General features: G+C 41.3%; 1 protein-coding gene across 1 annotated transcript in view; it reads left to right on the top strand.

The window, feature by feature from the left end:
• slc25a13 (solute carrier family 25 member 13) overlaps nt 1–12,514 on the top strand; it is a 195,486-nt gene that overhangs the window by 28,420 nt on the left and 154,552 nt on the right. Inside the window, exon 3 of the mRNA XM_080214583.1 lies at nt 7,097–7,239. Within this exon, the coding sequence (XP_080070709.1) occupies nt 7,097–7,239 (143 nt within the window). The remainder of the gene's footprint in view (nt 1–7,096; nt 7,240–12,514) is intronic.

Raw genomic sequence — 12,514 nt, 5'->3', positions numbered from 1 at the left:
CAGAGATTGCTCCTTTCATGGGCAGGGTGCGAAAGCCCATGTAGTGTAAGATGCAGTAGAGTGATGATTACTTTCACTGAGGACACAGCAATGCTCACCGTACATATGGTGTAAATATCTGACTCCTACCTGACTGCACATCGTGAACTGCCACTGAACAGGGTGATCTCAGGGTTCTGAGATTCTAATTGACCCATCTCTGCTGATGCAGTATCCTCTAAGGTTAGGGGTGCCAATAACGTTCTGCTTCACTGGTGCAAGTTGAACGGCTCCCACAAAGCTTCAGCCTCTGGCTTTCTCGTGCTGTAATCGGGCTTCTGCAGATGAACCTAAGAAACCAGGATTGTGAGTAGGCAATTCAACCCCTTGAGCTTACTCCGCCATTCAAAAAAATCATGGCTGACCATGTCTCGGCCTTAACTCCACTTTCCTGTCTGTTCTCCGTAACCCTTAAACCCTGTTTATCTCCTCAAGTTTATTCAATGTCCTGCGATCCACCATACCTGAGATAGTGAATTCCACAGATTCATGACCTTTTGAGAGAAGTAATTACTCCTTATCTCTGATTAAATCTGCTACCCCTTATCCTAAAGTTATGATTTCTTGCTCTAGATTGCTCCCCAAGAGGAAACATCCCCCTGTCAGTCCCCTTTGGCATCTTGTATATCTCAATTAGATCTTCCCTCACTCTTCTAAACGAGAAAGTGTATAGGTCTAAACTGTTCAATTTCACTTTATAAGTCATACCCCACATCTCTGAAATCAATCCAGTGAACCACCTCTGAACTGCCTCCAATGCAACTTCATTCCTCCTCAAGTAAGGGGACCACTCTGAAGTTTCTCTCCATTTAGATCATTTGTCTTGGTATTTTTCCTACCAAAATGGATAACCTCACATTTATCCATGTTAAACTCCTTCTGCTAAAAATTTTACCCACTCACCTAACCTATCCATATGTAAATTGCTTCTTTTGTTATTGCAACTTTTCTACCTATTTTAGTGTCATCTGCAAATTTGGTTATAGTACCTTCTATCCCTGCATCCAAGACATTGATGTAGATTGTAAATAGTTGGGGCCCAAGGATCGAATCCTGTGACACACCACTAGTTACAGCTAGCCAACCAGTTAAAGAAACATTTATCCCAATTCTCTGCTTTCTGTTGTTTAGCCAGTCCTCTATCCAAACTAATAAATTACCCTGAAACTCATGTGATCTTGTCTTGTGTAATTACGTTTTGTGTGGTACCTTATCAAATGCCTCTGGAAGTCCAGATATTTTACATCTACAGGTCCCTATTATTCACTTGGCTTGTTACATCATCAAAGAACTCTAGCAAATTAGTCAGAAGGCAATGGCCTAGTGGTATCATCGCTGGACTATTAGTTCAGAAACTCAGCTAATGTTCTGGGTACTCAGGTTCAAATCACACCATGGCAGATGGTCAAGTGAATTTGAATTCAATAAAAATAATATCTGGAATTAAGAATCTACTGATGACCATGAATCAATTGTTGGTGAAACCCATCTGGTTCACTAATGTCTCTTTGGAAAGGAAATCTGTTGTCCTTATCTAGCCTGGCCGGCATGTGACTAGAGCCACAGCAAGGTGGTTGACTTTCAACTGCCCTCTGAAGTGACCCAGCAAGGCATTCAATTGTATCTATCAGTACAAAGTCTCAACAAAGAAATGAAACCAGACAGACTGGCAGGCGCCGGCCTAGGCGTCAGAAAAGACAACAGTAAAACAAACAGCTTTGTCGACCCTGCAAAGACCTCCTTACTAACATCTGGGGGTTAGTACCAAAATTGGGAGAGCTGTCTCATCGACTAGGCAAGCAACAGCCTGACATATTCATTCTTGCAGAATCATACCTTAGAGATAACACCCCAGACACCACCATTGTGATATCGTACAAATGAAGTAGTGGCATGATGGGAAAATTGATCAAGTATTTGGTACAAAGGAAAACTGACTCAACCTAAGACATGAATAAAACCAGAGAAGGCCAAATGCCTGACCTCAGTCTGCCTTGATAAGGTTGACTCCACATACCCTGGGACTACATACGCAAAATAAGACAAGGTCAGAGTCACAGAACTTTCTATTACATCAGAAAACAAGATATGGTCAGAGATCACAGAACTTTTTTGTTCCTTCAAAGGATAAGATATTATTGGTCTCAGGTCACTGGATCATAATACAATTAATGATGTATTACTGCTTGTATTACTAATTGAATTCCTGAAGTCATATAAGCTGCTAAGAAAAAGGTATAACTATTGAATTGATTCTTGTCATTGGCATGGTCTTGGGATAGAATCAGTAGTTTGTGCAGACTGTGCTCTGTTTCCAAGATCCTGCCATATACTGCATGCAGTCTTTCAGAAATAAAGTTAAGTTGTTTTGTTAGAACAAACTTTGTTGAGTCTCTCTATCACAGTCAAGAAGCAGGAAAAATTTCCACTACAACACCATTACCATCCCTGGATATGTCCTGTCCCACTGACAGGGTAGACTAGCAGACGTGCTGGTGTACAGTTGGGAGGGAGTTGCCCTGGAAGTCCTCAACATTGACTCCAGACCCCATAAAATCTCATGGTTTCGGGTTAAACATGGGCAAGAAAACCTTCTAGAAACTGCTAGATAGCATCTGGTAGCTGATGAGGGAAGCAACAAGAGGGAAAAATGTACTTGACCTCATCCTTGCCAATCTGTTGGCTGCAGAGGCATTTGTCCATGACTGTATCAGTAAGAGTGACCATCGCACAGTCCTGTGGAGACTCAGCTGGAGTTGCCACATTAACACCTCATGTCTGTTCTGGGGAAATTACTAGAGCCTATTATCAAGGACTTATAACTCGGTAATTGGAAGGCAGTAGTATAATTAGACAAAGTCAGCATGGATTTACAAAAGGAAAATCATGCTTGACAAATCTATTGGAATTCTTTGAGGATGTAACTGGTAGAGTTGACCGTGGAGAACCAGAAGAGAACCAAAGCGATTTTTAACGTTTATTATCAGGGGGTTTAAGTTTAAGTGCTGTGGGGTTATGCTGCGACTATACCGGACCTTAGTGAGACCACATTTGGAATATTATGTACAGTTCTGGTCACCTCACTATGGAAGCATTGGAGAGATGCAGAGGAGGTTTATCAAGATGCTGCCTGGTTCTGAGGATAGGTGTTGTGAGGAAAGGTTGAGAGAGCTGGGGCTTTTCTCTATAAACCTCTAAGTCATGAGGGGTGACTTAATAGAGGTTTATAAGATGATGAGGGGGATAGATTATTTCCTCAGGTAGATGTAGCTGTCACTAGGGGGCATAACTGTAAGGTTCATGGTGGGAGATATAGGAGGGATGTCCAAGGTAGATTCTTCACTCAGTGGTTGGGGTGTGGAATGCACTGCCTGCTGTGATAGTGGAGTCGGACACTTTAGGAACTTTCATGTAGTTATTGGATAGGCACATGGAGCACACCAGAATGATAGGGAGTGTGATAGCTTGATCTTGGGTTTGGACATAGCTCGACACAACTTCGAGGGCCAAAGGGCCTGTACTGTTCTATGTAATGTGCTGGTGGCATGAAGTCTGTGCTGCCAGTCTCAACAGGACATGCACAGGCAGGATGTGAATTGTGACCCGTGACGATAACTGACTAATTTTTAGGCCTTGGAGACTGATGTGAAAACGACGTGCAAGTACTACTTCAAAGAGCTGTACCTACATATTTATGCTCTTGTCCAGAAATTCCAGTTTAGATGCTCTCAAGACGAGAATGACGTTAGGAGCTCACAATATGTAAATTACTGGACTTGGAAACCTAGTGAGGTCTTTGCTGTGCATATGAAATGTGCTAGTGTCGGCCATGCACTGGAAGAGCATTAACTATTGTAACATTTCTGCTACTATATTAATCTTAAATTTTTTTACATCTGCATTGCATGCATTTTCAATTTCACTGAATATATGTAATTAAAACTGATTAAAAAATAGTAATGAGGTGATTATGAATTTGGAAACCTTTATTTCTGAGAAACTTCTGTTGCCTCCAGAAATCAGAGAAAGGCGGAAATGTTATCTCTTTTGCTTAGTTCTGAAACACAAAACCATCAGCATCCAAAGATGTGCAAATTGGGTGTACTGGCCATGCTAAATTGCCTCTTACTATCTCAAGATATTTGGGTTACGGAGATTAGTGGGGTAAACATGGGCTTACAGGGGTAAGGCTTGGGTGGAATGCTCTGTCAGAGAGTCAGTGCAGACTCTGGGCCAGATGGCTGCCTCTTGCATTATAAGGATTCAATAATTGTTTGGCAAGGGAGTTGAAGGCTTTTTGGGGTAAGTTGGAATATGGATCTCAATACACATAGATCACCCATGATTTTATTGAATGGTGGAGCAGCCTACATCTATTTTGAAAATAGAAGGAAGTGTCTAGGACTTGGTACTTGGCCTCTGTAGGTCAGTATGCTGAACAACCACAGCACCGCACGTTCCCCCACCCCCCCCCATCCGCAGGTTAGCTTGGGTGGCACCCTATCAAATACCTTTTCAAAATCCAATTACACCTTGTCTCCTGGTGTCTCTTTATCCACCCTGTTTGTTACATTCTCCAAAGATTCTAATAAATTCGTAAAACATGCTACTAACTGGCTTATACTTTCCTGATATGCCTCCCTCTTTTCTTGAATAAAACTGATCTTGTGTCTTTCAATCTGCTGGGATATTTTTGTAGTGGTGGTGGGAGTATGTCTTGCTAGTTCAATCTTGTGTTCTAATTTGTTCCTTTTATTATTTTAGTCAATGATGACCTCTGACCCAAATTTTTCATTCCTTAGTGGGAACCACATTAGTCAATCTCAACAGGACATGCATAGGCAGGATGTGAATTGTGACCCCTGTGATGAGAACTGATTTTTAGGCCTTGGAGACTGATGTGAAAAGGACATGCATTGACAAGGCAAGGAAAGCTAATGTGGTCCTACTATTTAAGAAAGGTTGTAGAGACAAGCCAAGGAACCATAGATCAATGAGTCTCATCTGTGTGGTTGGGAAACTACTGGAGAAGATTCTGAAGGACAGAATCTATCTCTATTTGAAGAAGCAAGGTTTGATCAGGAATAATCAGCATGGTTTTGTCTGTGGGAGGTCATGCCTAACAAATTTAATTGAATTATTTGAGTATGTAACAGTGTGTGGATGAAGGCAGTGCGGTTGATGTAGTTCACACGGTTTTCAGCAAAGCCTTTGACAAAGTCCCACATGGGAGCCTTAAGAAGGCTAATGCACAATGGGATGCAGGGTGATCTGACAAGGTGCAGTCGTAATTAGCTTAGCGGTAGGAGAGGGTGGTGACAAATTGTTGCTTTAGTGATTGGAGGCCAGTGACCAGGTGCATGCCACAGGGATCTGTGCTAAGCCCCTATTATTTGTCATTTATATAATTAACATGGATGACTGAGGGGATAAGATCAGTAAGTTTGCTGATGACACAAAGATTGACTGGGTGTTTTACAGAGGTTGAGTGCCTTAGAAATACAGGAAGATATAGATGAGATGATCAAATGGGCAGATAAATGGCAGATGGAATTAAACCCTGAAATGCGTGAGATGGAGTAATTTGACAAGGAAGTATACTATGAAAGGTCTGACACTGGGAAGTTCCAAAGAACAAAGGGACATTGGTGTGTTTGTCCATAGATCTCTGCAGGCAGAAAGGCAGGTTAATAGGGTGGTGAAAAAGACATATGGCACACTCGCGTTTATCAATTGGGGTATAGATTACAAAAGCAGAGAGGTCAAGATGGAGTTGTATAGAACTTGGGTGAGGCCACAGCTGGAGTACTGTGTGCGGTTCTGGTTGCCACGTTTAAAGGAAGTAGATGAACTGGAAGGGCTGCAGAGGAGATTTACCAGGATGCTTCCTGGGATGGAACATTTGAGTTATGAAGAGAGGTTGGATAGGCTTGTGTTATTTTCGTTGGAGCGGAGAAAACTGAGGGCAGACCTGATTAAGGTATACAAAATTGAGGGGCATGGACAGGGTGGATAGGGAGCAGCTGCTCCCCTTAGTTGAAGGGTCAATAACGAGGGCACGTTAAAAGTGAGGGATGGGAGGTTTACGGGGGATCTGAGAAAATCTTTTTACTCCTAGTATGGTGATGGTCTGGAATGCACTGTCTGAAAGGGTGGTGGAGGTGAGATGCCTCGCATCTTTTAAAGTACCTGGATGAGTATTTGACAGCCCATAACCTTGAATGGTATGGTGTAAATACTGGCACATAAGATTAGGTGGGCAGGTCAGGGCATTTCATGTGTCAGTGCATATTTGATTCTGACCCCCAACAAGAGGGAAAATGGCTGCAAAAGCAGGTCAGGGGCTGGGAATTCTGCTGCATGCTATTTACCTCCTAATTCCACAAAGCGCAAGTCAGGGTATGACTAAGTACTCTCCACTTGCCTTGATACTTGGAACCTCAACAATACTCAAATTTCACACCATTCAGGACAAAGCCACCCACTTGACCAGAACCCCATCACCTTAAACGTCCACTGTCTTCACCATCAGTAGACAGTGACAGCAGTGTGTGTAATATACATGACGCAGCGCAACAATGCGCACAGCCTCTATAAACAGCATTTTCTAATCCTGTAAACTCTACCACCTAGAAGGACGAGGGCAAGAAATGCATAGGAACACCATCTCCCAAGTTCCCACCCCAAGTCTCTCACTATCTTCACTTGGAACTATGTAGCCATTCCTTCACTGTGGCTGGGTCAAAAATTTGATTCTCATGTCCTAATACCACTGTTGATGTATTAGCAGCACATGGGATGCAGCAGTTCAAAACTGGTTCTACTCATCACAACCTTCACAAGTGTAACTAGAGAAGAGCAACTTGTGTTGGCTTTGCCAGTGATGTTCCATGTCACGAATGAATTTTTAAAAACCATTTGTGAAAAATGTGCAAGTATTGTACCTAGAAATTGTCATGAAATTTTAGTAATCAGAATGATTTGGGAGTTAAGGAAGCCCTTTGCTCAAGTTGTGTGTATTATTATGTGTTGATGAAAAATTATTTGTTGTTTTCAGTATGCAACAGTTGAGAAGAATGGAGAGCGATTCATGTCACCTGATGACTTTGTCAGAAGATTTTTGAATTTGCGCAATGGCATGGAATCCAATCCTGAGACAGTGAAATTGCTTACAGGTGCAGTGAATCAATCAAAAACTGGGTAAGCATATTTTTAAACTGGCCAATATCTCAATGTTCTTCATGTATATTCACAAATTAATTGTTCAATCCCCATAGAAACTTAACTTTTAGGATATAAATTTCCTAGTGACCAGTAGAATCGAACAACAAGATTTCATGTTTTAAGACTTGGTGTAATGAACAAACTAAAATCAACACTGCTAAAAACATTACTTAATAGGAAACTAATGTACCAAACTACAGAAAAGGTGCTTCTCCATTAATCAATTAAGTCAACCAAAAATACTTTATGACCCATTTGTATATTGTGCCACACACTCAGCAGAGATGTAGCTTTTATAGATTTTATAAATTCAGTTCCACATTCAGCAGGCTGTCATCTTGTCACATCAGAGTGAGATTTCCAATGTCTTTTCAGTCATTTCAATTTTCTATGTATCCCTGAACTGATCTTCAGCAGCAGAGGCCACTCTGGCCTTTCCACTTCTTGGTCCTTAAATTTCCACAAGTTCCAACTCTGAACAGAAAATCAGTTCTCCTTGGCATCCTGGTCAATGGCAAACACAAAACAGTATTTTCCTCTCTTTAATTTAGCAGCTGTTTTGGTATGTCTCCTGAGTCTGTAAGTCTGTGGCTGGGATTTTCTGGCCCACCTGCGGTGTGTTTTCCTGTGGCAAATGTGGCATCTTCCACTTCTGGCAAAACCTGTGGGTTTTGTATTGCTCACCTGCTCTGCCGTCAGGGAATCCGTCATGGATGGTTTACTTCAGCAGACCAAAATATCCTATTGGCAGAATGGCTAGAAAATCCCATCCTGTTTCTAGAAAGGCCCAGCTGTTCTTCTCTCTCATGATAAGAAAGCATTTAATTTTCCATACATTTTGGTCTGGGCTTCTTTCCCCATGACAACCAAATCACACGAGCCTGTGTCTAGGCAGAGGTTAGTATGATCTCACCATACCCTTTTTCAGCTTTACCTTAAAATAAAGGAGACAATTTAAAACATTACATACCTGTATTGTAAAGTTTCACATTCTTAGCATTATTCCGATTTCGCAAATCTTTGATGAAAGGGAACCTGAAAGTTTATAGCTCAGCACAACACTTTTCAACCGATCTGCTGCAGGATTTTAAAACTTCACCTTAAAACTAACCTCGTTATCTGGACCCTCCATGTTGTTTTGTTTTGCCTCTGCTTCATATATCTATTCATTTTTCCAGTAAAGTATGCTGCTTGTCTCTGGTGCAACCACTTCCTGGCAATGCATTTGTGTTCCCTGTTCCCAAGTACAAGCCAAAGCTGACTCTTGGTAGACCTAGCCAGCTAATTCCATTCTCCTGTTTTTTTTTCCCCATAGCTCTAACTTTTTTTTGCTTCTAGTGTTTATCCAATTCTCTTTTGAGAATTGAATTTGCTTCTATTGCTCTTTTAGGTTTTGCATTCCAGATCAGAAAAATTGTGTAAAGAAAATTCGTTTCTTCATGTTGTCTCAACTTCCATAGCTAATCACACACAATCTGCCTTCTCCAGTTAGTGATTCTTTTGCTGCCAGAACAGTTCCTCTTTATGCTGCCAGTTCATAATTTTGAAAACCCTATAAAATCTTAACCTTTTCTGATCTAAGAAGGACAACCCTAGCTTCTCCAGTCTTTCCTGATACTATTTTAGTAATTTTTCTGTGCCCCCTCTCCCAGACTTTGGCTCCTAGAGTGTTGTGCCAGAATTGATCATTATACCCAAGTTTAATTGTACCAGTATTTTATAAAGGTTGAGCACAATTTTTGTTTTGTTTTCTATTCTATTCCTTTGCTTTCTTCTAAAAATTAACTTTATTCACAAGAAATCTGCAAGAATATTACAAACATTCCAAAATGGCCATCTTTCAAAATGCAATATTCAGGTTCTTTATATACATCAAGATATATCTGAGATACTTCAGTACAGTCAAAAAATTTTGCATTTTGTAAATGTTATGAAGTATTTATAACATGTTGTGCTTCGGTTGAACTCCAAGGTGCCCACTTCAGTACAAGTAATATTTGCTGTATGCATTCAATGAGTCATTTGGCCTGAGGAAGTTCTGCTTCCCTTAATTCACTGAAAGGTCATAGATAGTGACCTTCCCCATTGCGTCTCTGTGGCAGCTGCCCCAAACTTTAGCATGTCCCTCAGCAGGGGGGCCTGGGCTTTGGAAAGTGCCAGTCTGCATCTGACCCCCAGATGAATCGGAAAATGGCTTGGGTGATTTCCATAATGCACGAGAGGAATGGGCCAGACCCGTGCCTCATGCAGCAACAGAGTGCCTCACTTCTAATGACCTCGTTACTGGTAATGGAGAGGGAACGTTGTTGCCACATACCCAGTTTCTAATGCATTCCCTGGACCCTCCGAGCCATATCCCCAGCACCCTCAAGCCATCTGATGTGACACTAAAGGGAATTAAAGATTGCTCAGTTCCCCAAAAAACATGACCTTGCTCTTGCCATGGTTTACCTTGGCACCTGAGACCAGTCTGAACTGGTCGCAGATGTTGATCAGCCTGCACACTGACAGCGGATCTGAGCAAAAGATGGTGTCATCCGTGTAAAGGGAGACTTTGACTTGAGTACCTCTGATCATTATCGCACTTATGCCTGAGTCTTTCCTGATGGGCTCAGCGAAGGGTTCAATACAACACACAAACAGGAGTGGAGAAAGGAGACAGCACTGCCTGACTCCAGATTTAGTTGGCAAGCTTTCTGCTGCACTCATGTTTTTAGAGTAGTTGGGGAGGGAATCCAAAATTGGACCCAGGTCTCATTTGGAGAGCACATCCATCTGTCAAAGGCATTCTCCTGGACCAGGATAAGACCCTGTCCTGCTCATCAGTGATCGTATTTCTGAGTAGTGAGGGTAGTGACCTTTCTGCCGGAAACAGCAGGTCTGGTCAGGGTGGATCATTGACTCAGGGCACACCTGATTCAAATGGTGGAGTGCCAATTTCTAATTCGTTTGCTTACCCACTTCTGCTTCTCGATGATGGTAATGATTCCTTTCCTCATGGATTCTGACGTTCTTTTCTAACAAGGTCAAGAATTCCCTTTCTTTTAAAACAGCCTTGGGTCTCTCTATTCCTCCATCCTCTTTAAAATTATTCCTTTTAGTCTGCTCGTTCTTTCTAATGCACACTCGTACCTCGCACTTCTCATTTATGTCCTCCTTCATTAGCCAGCCTACGTCAGTAAAGCTTATTATAATTCTTAGCCATTCATATCACAACAATTAAAGCCCAACAGATTTATTTGGAATCGTGAACTTTTGGAGCGCTCTCTCCCCTGATGAAGGAGCAGCACTCCAAGCTCATGATTCCAAGTAAATCTGTTGGACTTTAACCTGGTGTTGAGAGCCTTCTTACTGTGCCCACCCCAGTCCAATGCCAGCACTTCACATAAGTTTCTTATCTTTTTGCAAACTTTGAGCCTATGCCTGTAGGTCCAGACTATTGATCCACATCAAGAGCGGCAGTCCTAATTGGCGCTTAGAGCATACCACTTTATACTTCTCTCCAGTCTGAAAAAGAATCTTTTTCCACTACTTTCCTTTCTGTCCCATAATCAGTTTTGTATCACTGCTGCCTCCACCCATTTAACCCTGTGGGTTTGGTTTTATTAAGTCTGAAGTAGTAGTGGCTACGGACAGAGTAACAGTCTCAATTGCATTGTATGCTGTTTATCGCTTTGACCAGGGTAATCTTGGCACTGTTAGTGGGACAGGACACAGTTGGAGCATTGTCCAAGGCAGGTTTTCATTCCAGGCTAAGATTGTGATTAGTTGCCAGTTGGAGAAGGAGTAAATGCGTTGTTCGCTGCACAAATGATGCTGGTTAAGCAATGTGATCATTAGAGATTTTTTAATGGTTTTTTTGCTTTTGCACTTAAAAGTGATCAGGAAGCCGGAGAGTACATGTATGCATCTCATGTATAGCATTCATTTTGACGTTTGGACGTTGATGTTAGCAATGCTAATTTCCTTTAATTACTTGGTATGAACAGCATTCCAAAATATTGTGTGTTTGGGCTTTAAAAGTAATGTGTGTTATCTGTTCTGATGACATTATACCTTTGGTTCTTGGACAACTTGAATTATATTTAAATACTTCAAGCCATGGCTATTGAAATATTGGAACTATAAAGTGCATTATATTTTGTGTTCCACGTAATTTGATTTTGAGATTTGAATTCCAACTGCAGTTCCAAATAGCTTTCCACCTACTGTTTTGAAAATTTTGTACTTTTTTTTTATTGATGCCTAATATACCTTGTGGCTCATTCAGCATATTTGCGGATTAAACTTCATGGCGAGGAGAAATAATGTAACAGCATCCCCTTCTTTCTCTGACCCTCCAAAAATGAGAAGAATCATTACATTATGTAACCAAAATGTTATGTCCCTTCCCCCGCCCTGATCCACTCAGATCAAGCCTGAATAAATTGGATTAACTCTTAAACAATCATTGATTCCAGTATAGCAATCATTCTAATCAATTTGTTGTACCAGTATACTTGTAACAAGTGATCCTGTCAATGTACAACAAATTTACAAATATTTGTCAACTCTGCAAAGATTTACAATTGAAATTTATAATTATTTTCACTTGATGAAACTTTTCATTCTTCTATTTGTTGCATGAGGTTTTATAATTCTATACTTTTGTAATTATTATTATTAAGATAAGAATTGAATCAATTTATTGAACCAATTTGTTTAAATTTGACACATTTTTCACTAGTGTACTGAAAAGTTCGTGATAGTCTACCAGAAGCTAGGAAGGATGGAAAGGAGGTGATGATCAGACTCCGAACAGGCATTGTGAGCAGAATTGAGGACCAGCACTGGTGTTAAAGTGGCAATGAACTTTCCTACTTGGATGACTAATACCGCACTGGATGTTATATTTGCCCATACATAACTAAATAGCACTTGGCGGTTAGAGTTGGACGACTTTGTCACTAAGATTGTGACCATCTGTTAGCTGCTTATTGTCCTTTCCCGTGTGTGTGTGTGTGGCCGGGGGGGGGGGGTGCCTTTGATTTCCTCCCATGCTAAAGATGTGCAGATTAGGTGGATTGACCATGCTAAATTGCCCTTATTATCCAAAGATATGCAGGTTAGGTGGATTAGCCATGGTAAATGCTTGGGGTAATGGGGATAGGATTGGGGGTATACAACTGGGTAAGATGCTCTTTCAGCTTCCTTCTGCACTGTAGGGGTTCTAAGGTTCTATCCCAGCAGTCTAAACTTTTCTAAGGTTTCC

Source organism: Carcharhinus amblyrhynchos, chromosome 2, assembly GCF_965287045.1.
Source record: "Carcharhinus amblyrhynchos chromosome 2, sCarAmb.v2.hapA, whole genome shotgun sequence".
Taxonomy (NCBI): Eukaryota; Metazoa; Chordata; class Chondrichthyes; order Carcharhiniformes; family Carcharhinidae; genus Carcharhinus; species Carcharhinus amblyrhynchos.
The sequence above is the reverse complement of the archived record's forward strand: the minus strand, read 5'-3'. Positions and strand labels throughout refer to the sequence as shown.